At 40.3% G+C, this 24,724-nt stretch overlaps 1 protein-coding gene across 4 annotated transcripts in view; it reads right to left on the bottom strand.

Annotated features, from left to right (window-relative positions):
* Positions 1-3,705: 3,705 nt before the first annotated feature.
* Positions 3,706-24,724, bottom strand: part of EEFSEC (eukaryotic elongation factor, selenocysteine-tRNA specific) — a 121,329-nt gene continuing 100,310 nt past the window's right edge. For all 4 annotated transcript variants that reach the window (XM_059480422.1, XM_059480424.1, XM_059480423.1 and 1 more), the window contains one exon: positions 3,706-4,454. In XM_059480422.1, coding sequence (XP_059336405.1) covers positions 4,270-4,454 — 185 coding nt within the window. In that variant the 3' untranslated portion in view covers positions 3,706-4,269. The remainder of the gene's footprint in view (positions 4,455-24,724) is intronic.

The following is a 24,724-nucleotide window of genomic DNA, read 5'->3' as shown; positions in this document are numbered from 1 at the left end:
CAGTACTAGGCTCTATCTAAAAATAGTTCTATTTATATCCTCAACGAGTTTGTTTAAAACTCATGTGTTTGTAAATGAAGAGCTTTCCAGCTCACTGTGGATATTAAACTAAAAGGGAAACATGAAGGGGTTTTGAAACTGCTAATAAGGTAGAGTTCCTCTGCTGCCTTTCATCCCTCATTTCACAAGATCCCAGAGCACTTTGCAGATGTAAACACAGAGCTGCTCTCCCAGCAGTGAGAGGCAAACAGTGCTGGGCTGGGCTGTGCCTTCACCACTGCATCACCCCACGAGCTGTGACGGGCTCTCATTGTGCTTTACCACCCCATGGCTGTTCAATTGCAGAGTCCAGCAGGCAAGGAGAGTGCTATTGCCCAGAAATAGATGCCTTGTACGCACCAAGAACTGCCCTGGTGCAGATGGTTCACTTTTCCATAGTCAGTTACTTGCAACCAGCCAATGCAGGATTTAAGAGACAGAGCTATTTTCAGCTGAGCCAGAAACAGACACAGAAAGGACACCGGTGCCTCAGGCTTTGGTCAACAGATTGGAGTTGATGGCTCTGTCCCAGACATTAAATGCATTGTAGTTTTTAACAGAAGCTGTTCTTTAAGAGCTGTGTTGCAAGCCTGATACAAACCCTTCAGTCTCAGTTCCAGTGCAAACCCCCTTTTTAGGTGGGGAGACTCAGCTTTGATTCCAAGCAAAGGATGCCACCTACTGAATCCTTGCTACCATGAGCACAGCTTTGACCCTCCTGGCTCCAGACCTCTGGCACGATCACAAGCCAGACTGCAGTACCAAAATAAATTCCAAGGAAAAGTAGAAAACAGGCTTGTAAAAACGAAGCTTTTCTCCCTGCTACTCTCTCCACAGCCCGAAGATGTATTACTCACCAAATATCTGCACAGCCATAATAATTTCTAGTTTTGCAACACTGACAACCTTAGGAGCATTAAAAAAACTCCTTACATCTTTATTCCATTTTGGACTCATTATAATACAGTCTGACAATATATGCTAGTACAGTACATTCTGCAACATTTAACCCCTGCTCCCAGCTGCCGTTCTTAACTTCACGGCTTAATGACACAGAGTCAGTAGATCACAATATGACCCTGTTAATATTTTTTTAATGCCATTTTTACAAATTACAGCATAATGCACTGATTATGAGGATGAAAGGAAAGTCTCTACGTCTGTCTGGAAACCAAATAAAAGAATGTTTGAACATCTGTTCATCCTACAAATGTCTTTTAAAGCTTTGATTTTCCCATAATCATTTTGTTCCACCATTTCACCCTTTTTCGAATGTGTATCCAACAGCCTCAGGACAGTAGCCAGAGATCTGCAGTAATAGCACATTATAATCAAAGTTCTTGGGCACACTTAGGTTCTCCCTTTAGAATTCTACATTGAGAGAAACACAAAACCAAACCCCAGTCTTCAACAGATCCCTCCCCAGCTGTGTGTCCTACACAGACCTCTGCAGCAGGAGCAAAAGGAGAGGATGAGGCTCTGTGACAGGGGCTTTCTGCAGAAGATTCCAAGGCACAAGGGCAGGGCAGGGGGACAGGGGAAGGCACTGCCTGCTCCTGTGGGTCCATCAGAGCTGCCCAGGGTCAAAGCCTGAACAGAGGATGCACACAGGAGCTGGGATGAGCTGCAGACCAAGAGCCTTCCCCACCTCACTGGGCTCCAGCAACCATCGTGGGAGCCCTGCCGTGGGGCAAGAGCAGAGCCAGAGCAGCGAGCAGCAATGAGCAAAGAAGGAAATGGGAGCACTGAGGAAGAGATCAGGCACTGAGCACTGAGAAGATGGAAGAAAAATGCCAAGCTAGTATGCTAGTCTGGAAATGAAATGGAAGATAGGAGGGAGATTTTAAAAATACGTTTACAAGAGACTGGATGAGAAAGGGATGTAGGTCCAGCTCTGGAATTATTGCTGCTCACTCCCTTGGAGTACCCAAGCAAATAAACCATGGGACTCCCTGCACTGGAGTCCTTTCAGCCAAGCAGAGGACTGCAAATCTAAGTGTTCAGGGTTAATGAGTTTTCAAAGGGATCAAGTTCCATAACAACAGACTCACTGATCCTGTTAAGGGCAATCCACGGTGTTGGGGGGAACACATTCTTCAGATAGGCTTTTGTGAAAATACATACCCCCATTTACACTGACAACCTCCTCTCCAGAACTACTCAAAAGTGTCTTAGAAATGAGAGAAGACAAAATCCTTTAAGTGCAAGGATAACAACTCTGGAAGCACTTTTCCTGATCATTCCCCTTTTCTTTCCAATACTCCAAATTAGCAACCCATTTAAAATTTGGCAAGGACACTAGAACTATACAGATACAAGTATAAGTTCCTTAATAACTAGAAGCATTTAATTAGATTTTTTATATCCATAATTAGACTAACCTGGGATGATATTAACACTGTTCCTTCAATGTCATCTGTTTCTCTGTGTTTCATCACTACAGTATCTTAGGCAGAGGTAACGGTGCACAACAACAGAGTACAAAACAGGATTTGATAAAGGCTTAAAAGAAAGAAAACATTATAAATATTCTTTCCAAAGACTGCTTTTGGGGGTGTTTGGGAAGAAGAGAGAAATGGGGAGGGAGAGGTGACAGGGGTGTGAAATGCATTTTTTCCATGACAGAAGGAAACATTTTCCAGCAAGGTTGGCAGCACAAGTTCTGTTAAGCCAATAGCTGAAGTTGCCTGCCTAATTCCTCTGGGATCACACTGAAAGCATTCCCCATCATCTTAAGGGATGTGCTAAAGCTTTGCTGGGACTCACTCAGCAGAAACTGTTTGGGATTATTACACAAAGCACTAATTCTGTTCTGATTCAAAGGGGGACCATCAGCCTAGTTTAGATACCAGGCTTGCTCTGTCTCACAAGTGTCCAGCTGTAAATATCCTCTCAACAGCTGATAACTTTGCCATCTGTAGCCACTTTGGCTACCTAGAAAGTAAAAGGGAAAGACTGGAAAAAAATCAGGATCATGATGGACTTGTGCCCATCAAGGGATATAGTAGTAAGATTAATAAGAATGAATGCAGGAATTATTTACCTCCATGTGCAGCATTACATTGTACATATGGTCACCATCTAGAGCTGACTTCAGCAAAGGGGTCACAGGCTGCCATTCAGCATCAACAAGCAGGAACTCTTTTTGTTCAAAAGGCAGGAACCAACATTTGCCATGCTGCCAAGCCTGAGTCCAATTTCTGTTCCAGACTGCAGCTTTCATACCTGTGGAATTGCTGTTAGTTTTCATGTTAAGGTGTCCTATACTCTGTATGCAAAAAGGAAGGGATATTACCATTGCTCTCCTTTTCATGAGCCTAGGACATGAAATTGAGCGAAAGAGCTAAAGCAGCCATGAAATCCCTATTAAAAACTAATGGTTTCTAAAGCATCTTGGAGACACTCATTTTACAAGGCTTATGCAGCAATCTTCTATCATTATTTTAATGAAACAAAGCCCTTGACTGTTTCCAGAGGCAACTTTTTCTTTCACACACAAAAGGCATTTTGGTTACAAAAAAATAAAAAAAAGGAAAAAGAAAACAATTATGGCATTGGATTCATTGCAGAACAGGCAGGAAAATCAAAAAAAGTTACATAAAATGTCACTGAAGATAAATTCTGAACCTTTGGAAGAGCAAACAGAACAATCAAGACTCTCAGCTATACAGATCATTATGTTTAATATGAAAAACATTTCTAGATATAAACTGTATTTATAAAAAACATCCAGACCATCTCTCAGACAGCATCTTACATATTTGCAACTGAAGGAACATGAAATATCCATTTTAGCTCTCACCTATTCAATAGTATGCCTTTGGTCTCCCACTTTGCTCAAGGAAGTGAGCCTAGAATAATCAGCTTCACTTTGTGGATCACATGAAATTCACATCCTGACTTGGTGGCAAGCTTCTAAACCAAGAGAAACTTCACCACAATTATCCAGGCAAACAGTGCAATTAGAATGTGCACCCAGGGTGCTCCTCTGGCAGGTGGGCCAGATGAGATGCCACAAAGATGCACATCACAGAGATGACAAAATATGCAAATCTGAACAGAACAATATGAGATTGCAGAGATTTTGGAAGGGGCACAGTCAGCACAAGCTTCCAGGCTCTGTTTGTGAGGAAGGAACAGGTCTAATGTGTTTGGACAAGAAACACATTCCACCTCAATGCATTTCAGGGTCTGGACTTTAAGGTGTAATCAAAGGCCTCTCTTGTTTCCTCAGGACTGAATCATTTTCTTCTGTGTGTCAAAAACATATCTTTTAAAGATAAGAGAGATAGTAACAGGTTGGGCTGAATCATTCTTGCTGCTTTCATCCTCTTTGTTCGTATCCCCCTTCCCTCCCTTGGATTTCTTCTTGGAGGCAGCAGTTAGCAGCATCTTGGTGTCTGCCTTCAGCCCATCTGTAAAAGAGCAAGAACACACATGAATAACACTCTCAACATCACATTTCGGAGAACTAGAAAAAATGAGCAGGCATGTTTTCCTCTGAAATTAACCAAAGAAAATAAAGTAAATCAAATGCATTAGGGAAGTAAAATTTCTGTATAAGACTCCTGCAGTATGGTAGCTTACACAGAAAATAAGAGAAGTCTTTAAACATAAAGTTCATAACAGTGATACCACAAATCCAGTGCAGTATCCTGAATCCTTCAGTGTCCATCTACAGCTTTTAAAGTATTAAACACAGGCAAGAATTTAAACAAGCCAGACCAGCTTGCCTGGTCTCAGTCTTTTACTTGGCAGGCCTTTCCTATTATTTAGACACATACCCAAAGTTTCTTGTCATCACTGAGAATATTTATAAAAATATAAGTCATGAATAAAAAACCACTGGTAAAACACTAAAATTATAGAGGCTCAGAAGATTCTTGAATTTCTTTAAATCTATTTTACCTGGATTTACCTGAAGCACACTGCTTCTTTATAACTTACACTTTGTAAATTATACAGGTTTTATGTTTGTTTTTGCTTGTTGTGGTTTTGTTTTTATTTTGTTAAGACAAAGTATTTGCTAGGGATTTCAACTTGCACTGCTTATTGCTTAGGGGCATGAGAATTAAGCTGCATAGTATTTTGGGGATCTGTTTCTCCAGGCATTTGTGCCAAACAAAAGTATTTGTCCTTTTCCTCCTAAACAGCCAGGGTTTGTTACACCTTTATTTTTTCTTATAACTCAACACATTGGTAACATTTTAGATAAGAAAAGCAAGATAGCAAAGTCCAAAGAAATGCTGTAAAACAAGAGAGATGCAGCTCCTAAAAGACCACTCCTGAAGAAGCATAAAGCAGAAAGCAACAAACTCCTCAAAGCTTTTCCAGCACCACCTGAATATGCTCCAATGTGGTTTTCAGGCATTGGGCCAAAATCAGTTCAGGTATTTTTAACCTGTGGTGTCACATAACCTTATCTCAAACACTTAATCAGCCTCTCTCCCTTCAAACTGAAATTCAGATGCGGATTCTCGTATCACGGCCTGACAAAAAGATTGAGATGCTTATGATTTACTGGAGACAGGAGGTCTGCAGCACAGGTGAACTGCTCCAGCTCACACACATCCAGCGCCACTCTCAGCTGATGGCAGGGGGACACAGCCCCAGCTTCTCATCTTGCTGTGTCAGGGAGCAAACTGTCCCAGCAGCATTCCCAGCGCACGGCCAAGGGAAGGGAGGAAATGAGCAAGTGTTGAAGCAAAACCAGGAAGCTCCCAATTGCCATTTCACAACCAGAGGCTCTAAACCATCCCTAAAGCCCTGCAGTGAGGAGACTTTCATAGAGAGAGGGGTCTTTATTTGGAAAAAAAAAAAAACAAAGAACAAACACAACAGCAACAAAACAGCACACAAAAAACCAACCAACCAACCCAAAAAAAAACCCAACCAAAAACCAAACCAACAAACAAACAACCCCCCCCCAAAAAAATGCAATAAAAAAGAAAAAGAAAGGGAAAAAAGTGCAACAGTCCAAAAGAGGAGCAAATCAACCTGTTATATACATAACTAAATAAATTACAGCCCTCACTAAGGCTGCAGGAGTCCAGCATCAAGCACAATCAACTTTGTACAGTTCTGCAAGATCATGCATTTCAGTCATGGCAGCTGCTGTTTTTTCTTTCCAGATGGCAGGACACAAAAAAAGCAGTGATTATTTCATTGTGAAAATAATTGAGACTCTTCTTCCTTGATGGCTGAGAAGTCTGATAATGACTATCTTTGCACACGTAAGGTTCAATTAATCAAACTAGGTAATATGGTGTGGCGGGACCACATATTTATTATATGATTTTATTACATTGTAGAGTCATGTTTGATGCAGCTGTTTTGATTTTTTAATTGGATGCTTTCATATGAATCCCATTAATATCATTACCCTTACAATCACTCCATCTTCACTACGAAAAATAATTTATCACTACGTGAAAAGCAACTTATTTCCTGTTTGGAAAGCTCTGAGACCATAGTGGGTGCTGCTAGAAAAAAAAAAATAGCAACAGTCAAAAAAGGGGAAAACAAAATAAAAACACCAGAGAGAGTGACCTCACACAGCCCCACTCACTACCTTTGCAGAATTTATTTAATATTTTATGCTTTCTACTGTTTTGATCAACCTAATTGTAACTGTCCCTGCACAGGGTTTCCTCTGCTTTCCTGAGACTACCATTTATTTTTTGGACAAAGAAACATTTCATTTTGCTTTCTAGTTGGTTTCCCTTTCTGGGTCTTATCACTATTACAAATGTTGCTGTTACTGGCACAGCACTGTTTAAGAAAGATGTTTAACTAAATCCTTTCAGAAAGACACATTTTAATTAAAGCAAACAAATCCTAAAACACTTTTATTTATGTTAGCAGGCTTTGCGAGACGCTAATTTCCAAAAAATGGTAATTGGCGGAAAGGAGAGAGGAAGGGAGGAGATGTGGCATTAAAATTGCAGCCAAAATTTCCCCTTATGGGTATCTGAAGAACCCAGGCTGCCTCTGCCCACAGGGACATGGCAGTGTTGGCCTCTCACCCCACAGAGATGCTGGGATGCTGCAGAAAGTCAGGGAATTCTCAGTCACGAGGGTGAAACAACCACCGAGGATAAACTGAGCTTCAAACCCACCAGTGACATCAGCTTGGATGGCCCAGCACACCTGAAACCTGGTGCAGCATCTGTGGTGCTCAAACAAACATCTCATGTCTGAAAAATTCCATTTTTGAGAAAAAAGACATGCTGCATGTGGAATTCTGCTGGGGAAAACGCATTTAAAACTGAGCCATCCCACCTCCTCCACCCTATCACTAACTTCCACACAGAAGTAAAGGTTTACCTCACCTGCAGCACTTAACACCTCTTTGGACTAAATAAGGTATTCCAGTTAAGAATTTACAGAAAAAATGGCAGAGAGTGGCAGTTTCTACCGGTGAAGTGACAGGCTGACAGCCAGAGGCAGCTCAGGTATTATTAAACTCACATGGTATCTAAATTACCTAATCAGATCCCATGGCCCTCATCCTGCAAACAGATTAGGTGGCTGGCATCATACCCTGACAAATGGCATTTTCTGTTTTTCTGCTCTGGTGCCAGCAGGTCTCAGGGCTGAGGAGGCTCTGAGACAGGGAGCAGCACAAAGGGGCAGGCACAGAGAGACAGCCACAATCGGGGTTTCATCTACCTCTGCGGATTTCTCACATTACACACAATGCATACTTTACATTTTACAAAACCAAGGAAATGAAGGGAAATATATCTGTCACCGAAGAAGACATCAGAGCTTTAATAGCTGAAATGACGGATATTTTTAGATGGAGGTCTAGTTTAACTTACTTACATTAAGGGCCTAATCTCTGCTGAACAATAGCTATGTTAGCTTGAACACATAGTGAGAAATCTGTTCCATTAATTAAGTGCTGCCTGTACTACTCGGATTTGTAGCAAATGTTAATAGATTTTTTTTTCTTCCTCTGTTGGACAATTACTTTATTTTGCCAAGTTGCTAATGGATTAAATTGAAAAGGTCCATGTGTTAAAAAAAAGACTTTAGCTTCAAAGTTCTAAAAAATGCCTTGCATACAACAATGGAAAAATATCTATGTATTAATATTATTAATGGGCCATCCTCAAAGGCACATAAGATATGTGAAGGCTTAGCAAATTCATTCCTTCCCATCAAAACCATGTCTGTAAGAAGTGCCCAGACAAGGTCTTATGCAAAATCTACTTTCAGCATCCACTAACTCAGGTTAGATACGAAAATCTAGTTGCAAAACAGTGTAATTTACTTCATTCTTTTCAACTATTGTTAATAATTAACAGATAAAAATACAGACTCTAATATCCTTTGTCTCAGAATGGCCTGAAGGATTTAGTCCCAACAGATCAATTTGTAAGCGATATTAATAAAACAATGCATTTTGAAGTTCAAATAAAAAACAATACCAAATCAGGGAAAACAATTTCCAAGTCTAAAAACAATTTCACATGCACAAAATAAAGGAAAACCACAGTATTTCATACAGTTTTCACAAATAAAAAGCTAACAGCTTAGTGATTTGCAGTACCTTACACAGTTAAATGAATGGCAGTGTCGAGTTTTACAATTGCTCACACAAGAAATTTGCATGGAAACACACAGATTTTAACCACTTCATACTGTAGAACTCTGGACACCTTCTTGTGTATAGATTAAAATCCAGTTTTATCTATACACAATGAATTCAGCTCCGTGCCTGCAGGGCATGACTCCCATGGACACAGGTTCTGCCCTTGAATCCCTCCCTGGAGCTGCTGTGCCTGGGATGGGCTCCACAGAGCCAGCCTGGAATGCCAGCCCCGACACAAATCACACACCCACACACAGCACCTAATCAGGCTCACTTCTGCTTTGTTTTCACTCCTGCTTCAGCTGGAAGGACGATGAAAGCTGACACAATATCTGCTCCTCTAATTCCTTTTGCTCACCCAGCAGCAGGGTGAAGGAGCGCCTCTGTGCTTTTGCCTCATATAAATATTTATTTCATCTATTACCTGTAACCTTGGACTATTCTTTGCCTTTTACACTTTTAACTTCTCCACTACACGTTCTCCTTCAGTTAATATTGTCATTCCTTATGAACATCCCTTGTCAGATTTGTTGACTTTTTTCCTTATAAGCCTTCTGCTTCCCTGCTCCTTCTATAGGTCTCCAAGAACAGTCCCCATTCTTTCTTTCTGAAGTCCAGCTCCTCCTTCCTTGACTCACAACTGCACTTGCTATTCAGCCCTTCAGGAGTTTTATCTCTCTCCCCCCCTTTTCCAACTTCATTTTTCAGATTTCCCAACTCTGCATTTCCATTTCCTATTTTCACAGTTCTCTTCAAAATTTAGGAATAGTCCTGTCTCCTTCAAAGCTAATGAAACATTGTGTTTGAATGCAAGATTTTAAAGACTGAATGCCAGACACACTTTAGATGAGAAGCAAGATAATACAGTATCTCCTTGTAGCCCAGCCAGAGACAGGAGCAATTTTTAAGCAACTGATAACCCATCATTGAAAACAGGTGTAATAATATAGGTGCTGGGCAGGCTTTCCAGCACAGCCAGGAAGAATAATTTATTTTGCTGAACTTCAACAACTCCCTTCTCTTGTGCAAACTTGTAAAAAAAGCCTATTGCAAACTATGCTGGTGAATATGGAAGTATCTGCATGCATGATTATACAGTTTTCTTACAGCATAGGAATTGTAATGGGGGAAAAAAAAAATCATGTTAAAAGCTTTGAATGCTCCCAATTAACGAGAACTTTGCTTTCAGGCCAAAATGAAAAGTTCATCCTACCCTGCACTGATACTTGCCGTGGTTTGCTGGAAAAGTGCTGGCTCAGGATCCTCACCATGCTGTTAGGAAAAAGCACATTGAGGCAACACCAGCAGCTACCCTGGGAATAGAAAATATTCCTTTCTTCATTACTTATTAAGAAATTGGTGGACTATTCTTGACTTGCTGATACTATTGCCAAACCTCCCATTCCATTCAGGAATTTACAAGCAGAGTTTCAGTGGGAAACTGAACTTTCTTCTCCCTTCTGTAAACAAAATATCCTATTCCCTTTCTTTGAATGCTGCAGGTAGAAGACTCAGCTACAAACAACTTCTTGTTTCCTGTCAACATTCAAATGCTAAAAATGGACTGAACATCAGAGAACAAGTTAACGCTGCATATTTGACGTAGAAAATAATTTTTATCCGAGGCAAACGTAACCTTTTAAATATGACAGGCAGACATTTTTCTTTCCTCCCGAGGGAAGGAAAAAAAGAGCAAAACTTGAAAGAGGCAAAGTGTTGGGGATAATCCTCACTCACAATGGATTATTCGTAACAGCTGGTTTGCACAATTTCAGGATTTCCTCAAATTGAACTCTCAGAGCCTGAACCCTAATTACACAGTTAGAGAGTGTGTGGCTGTATCAACTCTTGCTAACGGAGAGTACAAAAGCTGGTTGACCTGAAAATCAGAAATAATTAGAGGCCCAGATGGAGATGTCCATGCCACAGTCTGATGCAGAGGGGCTTCTCCAGAGAGTGTACAAAAATCAGCCTCTCCCTCAGCTTACTGCAAGGATGGACCACTGAAAGGAAATAGAAACTTTCTGCCGGTGCAGGACTCCAGAACCTTGTATTTCAGCACAACACAATTAAAAACTAATTCATTTTTCTTTTCTTGCAACAGCTATATATATTTATCCATCCTTAGAAATATCCATTGTTAAAAAAACATAGCTACCTGTTTGCAAAGAAGGGTACGAAGTTCAAATAGAGTAGTACTCCCATTTGTTTCACATTCTGATTAACTTTAAAATGAGAATAATAAATTTATCATTGGTTTCCAGCAAAATTAATAGAAATACCAGTGTTATAAGAACTGATTCTCAGAATCCCACAAAACACTAGAAAGGACACACTTGTTTTCCAGCTAGTCCCAAAACACATCAGCAGTTCTACAAAACTTTCTATGCACCCTAAGAACTTGAAAAGCTCACATAATATCTCCAAAGTAACATTCTGGAATTTTGATTTAAACAAAAGGCAGAAGCATTCTAAAATGAGAGAATCTGTTTGCCCAGCCTCTCCTCTGCAGTCAGGCAGAAAGAACAAGAACGACAAAATACAACATCCTGCTGCTTCAACTCCTCACACCAGTTAGCAACTCTGCTTCTCTTCCCCTCTCCTAAAGATACCCCAAATTCTACCTTTTGACTTTATTAATGCAATTTTGCACCTTCAATATCCCAGCAAAAAAAAAAAAAAAAAACAACAAACCAAACCAAAAGCAAAAACCAACAAAACAAAAAACCCCCAAACAAAAACCAAACCCAAAACACCAACAAAACCAAACCCCAAACCAAAAAAGCCCCCAAACTGATCAGGAAAAACAAGATCTCTGTACCCATAAACACCATAACAGGGACCTCAAATGGACCACACTACACCCAGTGGCCTGGATGATGGGTCATCCAGAGACTGCTGATCCTGTCTAGCTTGGCATCCCATCTGCCTCTCATGAATTTGCTTTAGAAAGAGCAGGGGTGGAACTGTGTCCTGAGCTAAGTGGAGCCCAGGATCAGACAGGAATTCTCTACCTGACATCAGGGTCAACACCTATAAACCTTTTCTAGGCAGAACATTTAAGTTCTCTTACAGGAGCCATTGACTCTGTTCCTAGGTGTTCATCACCACAATAACAAATATAATATGATTAACAAGACAGTTTCAGTGTAATAGTTGACCAGAGATTCACTCAAGAAACAAGAGATACATACTCCTTTTCTTGCTACCCTCAGGAGCTCAGGATTTCAGCCTCAATTACTTCCACAGATCAGGCAATGAATTTTACTTATGTAAATCCCTTCATAATTCTCCAGTAATTCTATTTTGAATTCACACCACCTTTTCCACATCTCTTGTCAGCTCTCTCAAATATTCTGCTAGAGTTCCAAACTCCAGAGAAGAGTAATTTTTCTTTTCTGGCCAGTACAAGATCAGTTATTATCACCTTGCCTGGCCTGTGAATATTAATAGGGCTACAGCAAGAAGTTGGCCAGGGAGCAATCAGCCTCCAAGAAGACAAGAAAGGAGACTCCTCCCTCCCAAATGTGCTAAATCCTCAGCATGGTATTTGGGATCTACGCAAAACATCCATAATTCTTTGTTTGATGACAGAGACAAGGAAAAAAAAAATTCTTACAGTGACTTTAAGCAGGAGTAGATGACCCCATGTCCCAAGCAAACACTGTTGTGACAGCCAGTCTGCATCAGCAGCACTATTCCTGCAGGCTCAGCATGGCAGACTGCTTGGAAATCCTTCACAAATTAAACATCTTCCCATAAATTGGGGAACAGCTGCCCTGTACTACATCAGAGAAGGCTGCAGCTCAGTGGTGAGCAGGATTGAGTCTTGTGTATCAATTTAAGTTTATACAGGCTTTTGGACTGAGAGATATTATTAAAAGAAGTGGTACTACTGGAAATAACATGGATTTCATTATGGGCTCCTGCTTCGCAGGGAAAGAGCCAATCTTCCCTGATGAGGAAGACAGAAGCTGTTTTAATTTAAGCAGCTGACCTGGGTGAAGTTCAGGCCGAAGCTGAATTTGGAAAACTCTCCCATCAAGCTGGACACAACCCTTTCAAGCTCAGTGCCAATTCCACACAATGGCTTGAACTGCGCTCTCTGGCAGTCCTTAAAGGCACATTTTGTATCTTGGCTTTTGCTGCAAGCAATCAAGAAAGAATGCAAGAAAACAAAACTGTTTCCCAAGCACTGTTTGCTGGTGCCATAATTAATATAATCAAACAATTCCACAAATTGCTTCCAATTGCTGGCGTCACTTTCATGTGCAGAGCCAGACTTTCAAAGAAGGGCCCTTCTTGTCCTACATCCTTACACTGGTAACCCCCCTCTCACACAATAGTAAACAAGACCTCACTAAATAGTAGAGGGTAATTTGTACTGTAATAGGTCCCCAAGGCACCATGGACACAATTTGAAATGCCATCTAATTTTTCTTTTTAATTAAAAAAGCAGTTACTATATTTAAACAACAACACAAAAAAGTTCAGAGGGGACAGATTGGAGTTTCCCACAGCTCTCTGGGAGTTTTCTCAAGGTCAGGAAGAGTTTTATAGGCTCAATTGGTACACATTTTTTTCTTTAATTAGTCTGCCATACCTTCTACATGAAGTCAGCGTCTTGATTTTCAGTCTGATATTTTTCATATTGCTAAATGGAGCACAGACTCCAGCACACACCGTAGCTGCTGAGTGGGTATCAGTGGAACACATCCCTGTGCTTCCCTTGCCTGTCCATTCCCTCTCCTCTCTTCTTCCTAAACCTGTCATCCACACTGAGGAGATCCAGCATAACACAGTGCATTGAGGATGCCATTCATTCAGCTTTATATTGCTCAATTTCCAGCAAGATGATGAGGATATATTACCTGTTTTCCCAAATTTACATAATACAACCACATTTTTAACCTTGCTTTTCAAAAATAAAACACAACTATTAAACAGCAGGTACAAATGGACCACTGTCATCTGAAGCCACACAAGCAGGAGAGATTTCTGAACTTGACAAATCCCCATCATGTATCATGCACACCACTGCTCTGCATCCATCTCATTACTTAAGTAAATCTACACAAGCCCACACACACTTTAGAAGGGTATTTGCAATTCCCACTGTGGGTTTGCCAAAATACACCAACACACCCTTCAGCCCTAAATGACAGCATGGAGATGAAGTGACATACTTAAGGTCTTCATTTCTTGGCCAGCTGGCCATCCTTCAGCAGAAATCAGCTGAGAGCACCAAACCTGACCCCATTTTATAGGCCAGCACAGCTGCTGTTGCACAGTGCACCACAACCATTTGCTGGCCAGGTCTTCCTGTAACAACTTCCCTAACAGCAGAGAACTTTCTATCTTGCACTCTTGGAACACAACTATGAGTTGTATGCCCTACAAAACTTTGTGTTTCTGTGCAGCAGGGACTAACCTTAACACAGGTTACAGGGAGACTCCAGTGCACCATGCTCTAGGTCTAGGCCACACAAATTAGGTGTACACACAATAGATCAACTGTCAGAGCTACAAGACAACCCTTATGATCAAATTTGTGCCCTCAAATCCAACACTGTTCCACTAGCCTGGAGGAAATTTTCAAATAAATTTCTGCACGGACTTTCAGTACACTAACAAGGTTGCAGTTATGCCAGCTGATGTAGCATACCAACAATTATTACAACTCTATTTTTATTTGATGGCCAATCAAGGTCCAGAGAACCACTGAGATCATGCCTAAGTGCTGTAGCATACCTGCAGGGAGAGGCACCACTCACACTGGTGCTGTGATTTCAGTCCACACATTCTTCAAGCTCCCTGAAGCAAAAACTGAATGCATGGAAAATGCCCAGTGCATAACAGGAACAAATATGAAAAAATTATGGAACTAATAAGGAATCAAATTATTTATGCATATAAATGTAATGTTCGAAGTTTGGGATTATAGGCAGGCTCTTATATTCAGCAGTAGAAAAATTGCAGGCAGGTCAGCATGAAATACCCAAGACCATTCAAAACACTCAGAACAGTGTCCTGAAATCACAATTACTGTCTCTGGATCTCCTAAACTCTCTCTCTTCTGGCAGAGTACTAATAAACATGCAGACATAAACACAGAATAGAATCTGGGAGAGTGTATGACAACTGTTATACAGGACAGATTTTCACAAGTTTTATTATTGAGGTAGTCCTTGCTGATGAAAGTCTCAGATCAAAAGGAGCAGTATCACAAACATGTCCTCAGAGAGTACAGTTAGGTATGCAAAAATAGGAACCACTAAGGAATCACTAAGCACAGGAGCTTTCATAATTTTGAAAACCACAGAATATCCCTTTGGCACTAAATTTCCATCCAGTGAGGGAGTTTCTCAGCCCAGAGCCACTCAGCAGTGGGCCAGAAGGCACTTTTGATTGTGTTTTTGTCAGCACTTCAGTACCTACTGAACAGTAAATAAACAAAACCAACAATGCTCAAGCTGTGTGCACCAAGGTGAGCAGAAACAACTGAAAACATGTTTTGCATTCAACACAAGAGACTAAAACTTCATCATCCCAGTGAAAAGGGAACAACAACAACAACACAACCTGCAGCAGTGCCCAGGGTCTCCTGCAGCAGCCCCTCAGAAATGTTTACAATGCAGAAGAGGTCCAGGTTAGCAGAGCTGACACAGAATCAAAGGCAATTCATTACAAAGCAGCTCCAAATCAAAGTGCTCAATCCGCAGGCCCCTCTGTAATCCTCCCACCTCCCCTGCCACTCTCCATGTGGAGGAGGCACCGAGCAGCCAGTTAAGCTGGACCAACCCCACTGACACATCCCAGGCATCTGCTGCTCAGCCCTGGTCCAGAGTTTAAGTTTTGTGATATTCATCTCTCCCCAGGCTGCCTTTTTAAAGCAATCCTGAACAATGGGACTTCAGAATAAAGACTAAAACATTTAAATATTTTTTTTTTTTAAACTTCTAGGCAAGGGCCTTTAAGGCGATTAGAAGGGGAGGGGGATTGGATAGCAGCTTTTGCTTTTTCATGTTATGTATATTGTGTGTAAACAAATATGCAATTTGCTTTAAAAAGATAAGGTGATTAAATTTTTATCGGGCTTGTACTCTGTTGTCACCACAACAAAGAGAATTAGGAGGAGGAAAGAAAGGCCTTTTTATTTGAATTATGCTCTTACCAGAGGTTCTCTACAGCACAGCTGTAAAGCCACTCAATGTTCTCCAAACAGGCCCTTTGATTACATTTTATTCAACTTGTTTGCATTTGGAGCAATCGAAAGGAAAAGAACGCTCCACATTTTGATGTCTTAATGTTCCTTAATACCTTCTTTAATTTATATTAAGCTTCTTAACTAGGGTGATGAATTCTTCAAAAACAATAAAGACCTAGTGCAGAAATCTTCCACACACCATGAAAATTGAAATTATAATGTATTCATGGCTTTTTTTTTGTTATAAAAAACATTATTTAGAAGAAAGATTTAAAGCATATTAAAAAAATCCCAAAGTTGCATGAAAATTACTTGATCCAGAGAAATAGAGGAAAGTTCAAACTAATTATTACAAGGGAAATAAAATGTTGTAGGAGGTGGAGGAGAATAAACAGCATGAGAGTTTTGGATTACTATGAAGTTTTCAGTCTTTTAATAAACTATAAATTTCTCCTCTATGGCTTTCTACTAGAAAACCAACCAAACAAAAACAAACAAACCCAAACCAAACAAGAAAAAACCCCCACCCATTAAAAATTTGTATAATTTTGTTTTACCAAGACAAAATCAAATGTTTGCCAGCTCTTGTCCTTTATTATTCATATATTTCTTCCCTAAAATGACTCTTCACATTTCCACAGTGTGTTTCCCTCCCAGTGTCTTTCCCAGTCTGCCAAGACCAACAGTGACACTGATGATGATGATGATGATGATGAGGATGAAGGGGCACTCAAACACCCTCAGATGCAGCAGTTCCATGGGCACACACGTTCCTGGGTGAGGCTCTCAGGGTCAAACCCCATCCACAGCAGGATCTCATCAAACACCAGGGAAGGCTGCATGAGAAATGCAAGGGCCACTCAATAAGTAGAGGCCACTTGAGGGACAAGACTGGACAGGTTTGCTCTCACAGGTTTTCCAGCTATAGTGGATGCTCAAACACTGATTACCTGGCTCACGTGTCAAAACTCAATCTCAACTATTCCAGTGTTCTTTAAAAAATCCCTCCTGCAGAAAATGAACACAGCTCTCAGTGAAAATCTATTATGGACTTCTATGTACAAATTATGGTCTTTACATACAAAGCAGCCTTAGTAAGGAACATCCAAAAGGGGCTAGTCTGTCTTTGCTTCCCAATTTGTCTACTGCTTTACCTTTCTTTTTACTTAAAAGTTGTACATTCTAATTTCACTGCTTTAAGTTTTCAGCAGTACATATGCATCTGCACATGTATAGACACAAACCCTTCACTTTGCTCCCCCTTGTTCTCTGCAAAAGAAGTCCAAAGGAAAGAAACAAGCCATGGCTGGTACTCCTCTGACACCAACACAGTGCCCAGAGCTGTGTCGCAGTGAGTGGGTGTCTGGCTACTACAGCAGCAGAGAAATGAGCCTTCTAAGTGAATACATAAAATCCTCAAAATATTCTTGAAATAATAGATTTCAAAGAGAACAGACATTTTGATCTGAACAATTGTCATTTTTTGTCGACATCCACTGACTGCTCACCTACATTCCCAGAGTCAAGTTTTTAAGCAAATTCCAGGAAAGCAGAGTTTAAAACCTGCCAATAAAGCCTGCCACATCTACAAAATGTTTGTGGAAAAGCTCACTTAGCTGTACCAGCAATCAACTGGCAACGATAATTAAAACAATTAAAAAATTCACATGCTGCATTTACCACAGAATAAAACAATGCTGATCCTAATCTAACACCAATGGCACCCTGGTTGGAACACCACCTTCCCCTCCTGAACGAGTCACACCAGCACAGAGCAGCAAAACCCAATTCAAGAGTGAGTTTGGATCAACAGATCAAAACTGAAAACAACCTGAGTACCAAGAAATTGCAGACTGTGACTGAGGCAGCACAAACCAGATTTACAAACCACATTGCTGCCTTCTGCTGTGGTGGAATGTTTTCTTCACAGCTGTCCTGCAAAGCAGTCACTGCTTTTGCAGGAATCAAGAGAGAAAGACAATCCAATGCTAATATAAACACTTATTCGAGCACAGTAATTACTGTATAACAGGTAATCAAGGCTTTATCCCAACTATTTCAACTTTCATCTGCATTTTTTAAGGGAGCAAGCTCCAAATTTGCATATCCAAACCAGTATTTTATGTATGTAACCAGTTAAGTCTTAACTGCTGTGTCTAAAAAGGCTTGTGCCTTTAAGCACAAACGATTCATGAATTTTAACTTGTTTTAAATGTTGAAAAATTCCATCCAAGTAAATTAAGTCAACAAGCCAAACGATGAAGACATGTATCTGGCTTTTATTTAAAAAATAAAAAACTCAAGTCTATAAATTTCTTAGTCACCCACAAATCCTCTAGCAGTAAAAAATGCTTTCCAATAACTAAGCTTTCTGCATTTCTTTTAATTAACACACTATGCTTTTCACATGCTGGTTGAACACTACTGAGCCTTAACTTGATTCTCTTTGTATTATTTAACCACGATATTTTTAAATGTTCTTATAGAAATAAATTAGCCAATGATTATCAGAAAGCAGGGGGGAAGGTTTGCAGAATGGGACTCTGTAAGCTGCTTCAATATTGTAAATTTTAAAAATGCAATGTCATCACTCCACTCTACAAATAAAAATGCTTAAAATTGATATAAGCATTATTCTAAAAGTACCAATTTATTTATATTTCCCTCCAAAGTATCAAGACTTAGTTCAATATTTCCATGCTTTTTTGCAGTAAATACAAAGACCAGAAATAAAACCTTGAATATAAAAGCTAATGCTTTCTAATAATTACTTTATAGTACTCAGGCTCCAAACAAACAGCAATGCCAACCAAGTTGAACCTGAGTAGTGATGTTTACAAAGGGCCAGGCACAGTAGGTCAGACTTTAAATGAGATAGCACAAGCTGCAGAGATACAGTGACACAGACCCAGCACATATTAATAACTTAATCCATGCCACAGCAATACTTCCATTTTTCTAGGCAAGCACCCAAGGGCTGGGTTTCCTTCCTCACTGCACTCTTCCTGGGGCACAGACTGTTCTAAAACCCAGTCAAGTAAAATATCAGCAAACAGGTACAGCCTCTGTCCAAGCCCAGGGAAGCAGATCACATTTAGGCTGAAGGAGATTAGCTTTCCTGAACCATCACCCCAAAAGACTCTCCTCATCTTTCCGACATTTCCAGATGCTGATCACAATGTTTAGAAATAAGATGCAGGCAATTCACAGGGCTCTGATGCAGAAATTATTAACAAGTGTCCTGATACAGGTGGCTGGCTGGAACAGAACAAATTACAGCAACCTAATGGACAAGAGTCCCACTGCCAGTGCAAAGCTGTTTTTCTGGGTCCAAATGCAGCTGCAAAAGGGAAAAGGTTTGCAGCTTAAATTGCAGAGTGTTACAACAGCCAACCCAGCTCCGTGGAGTGACAACCTGGATTGGAGAGCCTCTGCACATTTCCAACACACCAACCCTGTGTGACTGCACTGCCAAAACATCCAACCCCCACAAATAAAGGCAGTGTTTCTAGGGAGTGCAGTAAAAGGCAGCATTGAAGGGGAGGGAAATAAAATTGCAGGAGATGTAACACGATCAGCCAAAACACACAAACAAGAATAAATCAGCCCCACTACCAAAACCACAAAGGCAGCACCTTTGTGATGACTATGGATTTCATTAAGTTCAGGTTCTATACAGTCCATTTCAGGAGAGGGGGCTGTCAGATCTGAAGACATTTTTCTTGACAAATAATTGTTGAATGCTTGCCATGTATTAACATATCAATGTTTATTATATCTAAATTACTCAAAGACAACACAGGAACATATTTAGCCTATCATTACAAATAATTTGTAGAGACCCAATGAAAGCATAGAATATCTTTTGCCCACTGAGTTTTCCTATAATACTGGATTTTTGAGAGGGGCTAATTTAAGAACTACTCACATTCAAATTACATTTTCTCTGGTAGCTCCTCTACAACTTTCTTGTAGCTCCCATTATGACACTGCTCCAGTGAACTCTGCACTTCACAGCATCTGAAAAGTCATCCAGTAAAAGGAAACCCTGTCCCTTCCCATACCCATCTGTGTTCTCCATTTAGAGCTGTGATGTCTCCAGTTATTGCTCAGGGCAGAGATGATCAACTGCAGGTTCTATGATGGCAACCAAGAAGCCACTTACAATTCCAACAGCTGTTACTGATTTTGCAGCAGAATTATGGCAAATCTGTAGTTCAACCCTTTCTTCATTATGAGGAGGAAGAAAACAACAAGAAAAAAAAAAATCAACAAAAACCCAAGAAAAGGGAAGGACTGGGGAAGTGCCATGGATAAAGGGCACAGCCCTGGCCAAAACCAGCTTTGCCTGTGCAAAGCTAGGAACACAGAGACTATTACACCATGTTAAGTCAAGCCCAAGGTCCTATCTTATCCAGGTTCCTTCCTTACAGGCAGGCAGCAGAGGGGGAAGCCTGCAGCACACCACAATATTGAGCCTTATTCTCCTTGTAAAGCTCTGCATGTCCTGCAGGCTGAGGGACAGGGCAGGGCTGCCTCAGGCCCTGCCCAAGGGAATGGTCCAGCTGGGAATCACATCTCCAAGCAGGTCACTGTGCCAGCACAAGCACCAGCTCCAGCTTTATTAGGCAACTGCAGCTTTTGGGGATCAAAATGGGAGCAGCAGCATTCCCCCACCTTGCACATGATGAGGGAATTCATCGAAGTGTTCATAAAAGTGTGTGTTTTACATGCAGTTCACAAGGCTATGGGTCTGCAGGAAGTTTACATTAAAACTTATGCTGCTAAAATTCAAGCTCTAGTAAAACTCTAAGTAGAAAGAAAAATCAGAGTGTTTACAAAACCTGCTACATGCACTCCCTTCCAAATAGGTTTAAACTATAAATCTTAACAATATTTTCCTGAGGACAGCTATCCTTGAATCCTTGGAAAAATTATGGGATACTTGAGGAAGACATGAGCCTCTCTTTGGAAGGGAACCAGGTACTTTGCCCCAGAGACAAGGCAGGTGCTCAGAATGGAGCAGCCTCTTCAACTGCCTCCCTCTGAAACAAAAGCACCCCAAGTCTTCAGTGCCCATAGCTTAGACAACCCGTGTGGTACCCAAGGCTGCTCAAGATGCAAGAGAAATTATCAGTCTGCAGACAGAAATGAACTGATCTTATTTCCTGCAGTAGGTAAAAAGGAACTCGCCAAGGTCATTTTAGCAAAAGTCAAAAGAAGCATAAAACAATTATGGTTTAGTATTTTGTTTCATGCTTGCATGCATCAGCTTTGACTCAACAACTTCTTATTAGAAAAGGCAGCAGGAATAAAACAAAAATTCCAGGTAAGACCTGCTCAACTTGCAACTCCCAAGTATACTTCTAGTGAACTTCTTCAGAACAACACACAAAAAAATTAAATAAAATAGCCTTAACATTAGAAGAGTCTCTCAGTCAGCAGTGCTGACTTCAAATGAAGGTTAGTTTGTGCTCTGCAATCTAAAATTATAATGGACCGGCCACTCTATTCCCAGCTTTTATTCAGTCCTATTTTACTACTTCAAATATATACTACCTAAATTTGTATACTCTTTAAGAGTAGTTAATCTTCAATTAAAATACCTAGAGCAGAAACTAAGATAACTGGTTTAAAAGGTAAAAGCTTATTGACAAAAATGTATTCTTCATATTGCCTTTTTTTTTAATTCTGCATATTAAAAATGTCATTTTTACGACTTGGAAAAAATCTTCAGGAATAATGAAGGCTAACAAAAGACTGAAGAGCAGTAATTTAAAAAGCTCCATATGTAGCATCCTGATTACTGTATCAGTCCCATTTCCATAACGAAGGGAGAAGCCACCAAACTGCTGCCTGTCCTTTCTGGTGACAGGGAAAGGGCAAAGAGGACGGTGTGTTTCCAAGGCATCATCCTTCAGGCTCCAAGGGAAGAACAAGAAGTCTCCTGCAGTACAAGATGTGGGTGTCAGTGTCCAGCACTCTTCTGCAATACGGTAACCCCAGCTTTGGTGGTCCCTGCACATGTAGTTAATTTGGAAGCAGCTGGGTTCAAAAGTTTATCCTCCCTTTTTGACCCGCAGAGGTTTAGTGTGTAGGCGTGCACGAGTGTGCACATCATACCACACAGGCTGAAGATGTGCAGCCACAAAATACACTGTGTGTGAGCATTTGTGTGTCAGGGTTTGCACACAGAACATGCTGCATCTTCCTAAATACCAAAACATTGTCCAGGATACACTGCAGTGATGTGCACTGGATGCAGCATTCAGCCATCCCAAGCCAAGCATAGCCAGCCTGCATTCCAAAAAGCTTCTGGAATTTTTAAGCATAATTTCAAAAGGACAAACTACTGAAAAAAAAATTTAATTGCAATATTACCTACTTAGATAAACAGATTGAACACGCTCCAGATAAAGGACACTGCAAGCCTGACTAGATCTACACACTAATATGCCCACCACAGGTACACACAAGTAATAGATTCAACAGACCAGGAATTCTCTTCATATTTACAGTGCTTTCCAGCACAGACACTGCAGGATAAAAGTATAAATTAAGCTGGGGGTTAAGCAAGACAGGCAGGAAGACTGGAAAGCATGGGGAGGCTGGGGATCACTGAGCACAGTAAGTTCATGACTTACAGTGACACAAGTAGAGTCACAGACTAGTGGAATAGTCACAACTTGGAAGAATAAATGCATTCTCCAGCCAACATCTGAATATCTTCTTGAGTTGCTCTGAAGCACTCTACGATTGCAGGCAGAAATCTCTGATCTTGGCATGAAGTATATATTTTTCAACCATTTGTTATTTTACAGCTCAGACACAGAAGCAAGTCAGGGCCTATCAGCTGAGCTTCAGTAACTGCAAAATGCTCCTCAGCACATCGTATTCCCCACAAAGCATCCTCATTGGGATTTAAAGAGAGATCTGAGGTTATGAATTTATTGCACATTTGTGATGGGGTTTGAGCACTCAGACAGTCACTATCACTGAGATAACAAACAGTAACTCATTAATCCATGGAAATGTGACAGTACAGTTGAGTGCAGCAGTTTTCTCAGCACTTGTGTTATTTTGAAATCTTGAATCAATTGTTTACAGAAGCTCTTCACTTGTGTTCACAGCAGTAAGTGCTCTACATACCAGTGAATCTTTAATACTTCCTAAATTGCAGCATGGATGAAATAGTGGTTTCTTTTATTTAAACTATAAAAACCAACACATAATGGATAAATAGTTTGTGATGAGTGTAAGATACAAATTTTCAAACAGAACAAGTACTTTGTGTTTGTTGATGAAGTTTTAACTTTCAGTCAGAATTATATAACAATAACCCTATTACAAACCAGTTCCAAACACAACAAGGGGAAAACACTCTGTATGCAACACAAATCAAGTAAAGTATGTAGGCATAATGGCATAGAAAATAAAAGTTATTAAACAGAAGAGCCCATACATCAGCACAAACTGAGAATTAAAACACAGGATGGAGCCCCAGGGGGAACACTTAATACAAAGACACTACAGACTGCAAGTCTATCAAGACCAGACTACTTGACCAATGCCAAAAAATGCAAGCCTCTCTTCAAAAGTCCCAGGGACAAAGTGAAAAGTTAATGTTCAGAGCTATTGTGCATTTCAAACTTTCTTGTGACCTTAAAAAAAACAAAAATCAAACTATCCAACTTTACAGGGAAATTTCCACTTTCAACAAAGAAGTTTTACACAGTGCTTTAGCATCAGATGTGATGCCTAATATGTGAAAAAAAAAAAGCTAAAAGCTCTCCAAGAAAACAAAAACTGTATTTTCATTGTTATACAGTAACCCTAACATCTAGTCAAAGAAAACACTTCCTATTTTTGTTTCAACACAGTGGCACCCAACTACTTTAAAAAAACCTCAAACAAATGAAATAAATAATAACAATTCCAACAGATTACATTAAAGCAGATAAATAAAACTCATGAAGCCATAAAAGAGAGAAGGCTCTAATGCCATGCAAAGGTTTGGGCTGACAGCTCTGTGGGAGGGATACCAGCCAGAGCTGCTGTGTGAGCAGGGACAGCACATTTATTCTCTCACAAGTAAAATCTGTTCTATAGGTATAAACATGGGGTAACTACACATTTGATGTTGAAATGAGAGAATGATTGAACCAGTAACTGTTGCTCAAAACAATGAAAAGAGAGGGACAGATACTGCCTCCAAATTGTCACACGACAGGCTCTCAAATTTTTGCAGCCCTAATGGGCAGACATTTAGATTGGAAATTAAGAAACCCAGGCTTAGGCAGTTTTGCTTCTTTGCCTTCCATCAGTTCACAACATTATTTCACCTCTGTCTCAGCTTCCCCACTTAGAAAACAGGGCTCCTAATGCTACAGTTCTTTATACAATACCTTGGAATACAGAGTCCTTTTTCAACCTGAAGAAAATCTACACATTCTGCATAAGTTTACAAAGTGTCATTGTTGATGAAACAGCCTGCTCCTTTTAATTCCATGTTTAAACAACTCTGCTGAGGCCTGAAGATGTTGATTTATTTCTGATTTTACAAATTTTAAAAAAGGCTTTCCATGGAGGGTAATTCATGACTTTAGCATTTCATCAAATATGCTTTTGTTAAGTGTGGTTGAGCAGGCACATTACTCAAGGTCATAAACTTTAAGTCAAATCACAGGCAACTGAGCAGCTCCTGTGCTTTTTCTATGATCTCTGCGCCTCCACAGAAGGCTAATTATTTTACAACAAAACTTGAGAAGTGTATTTTTTACCCTGAAGCCATATTTGTTCCTTTTTTTACTATTTCTGTTTCCACAGCAGGAACTCTTGCCTGCAGTTCATATTTTCCCATCAGAACCACAGACCTTGAA

The sequence above is a fragment of the Ammospiza nelsoni genome, chromosome 11 (genome assembly GCF_027579445.1).
Source record: "Ammospiza nelsoni isolate bAmmNel1 chromosome 11, bAmmNel1.pri, whole genome shotgun sequence".
NCBI classification, from domain to species: Eukaryota; Metazoa; Chordata; class Aves; order Passeriformes; family Passerellidae; genus Ammospiza; species Ammospiza nelsoni.
This window is presented reverse-complemented; position numbering and strand designations above follow the sequence as displayed.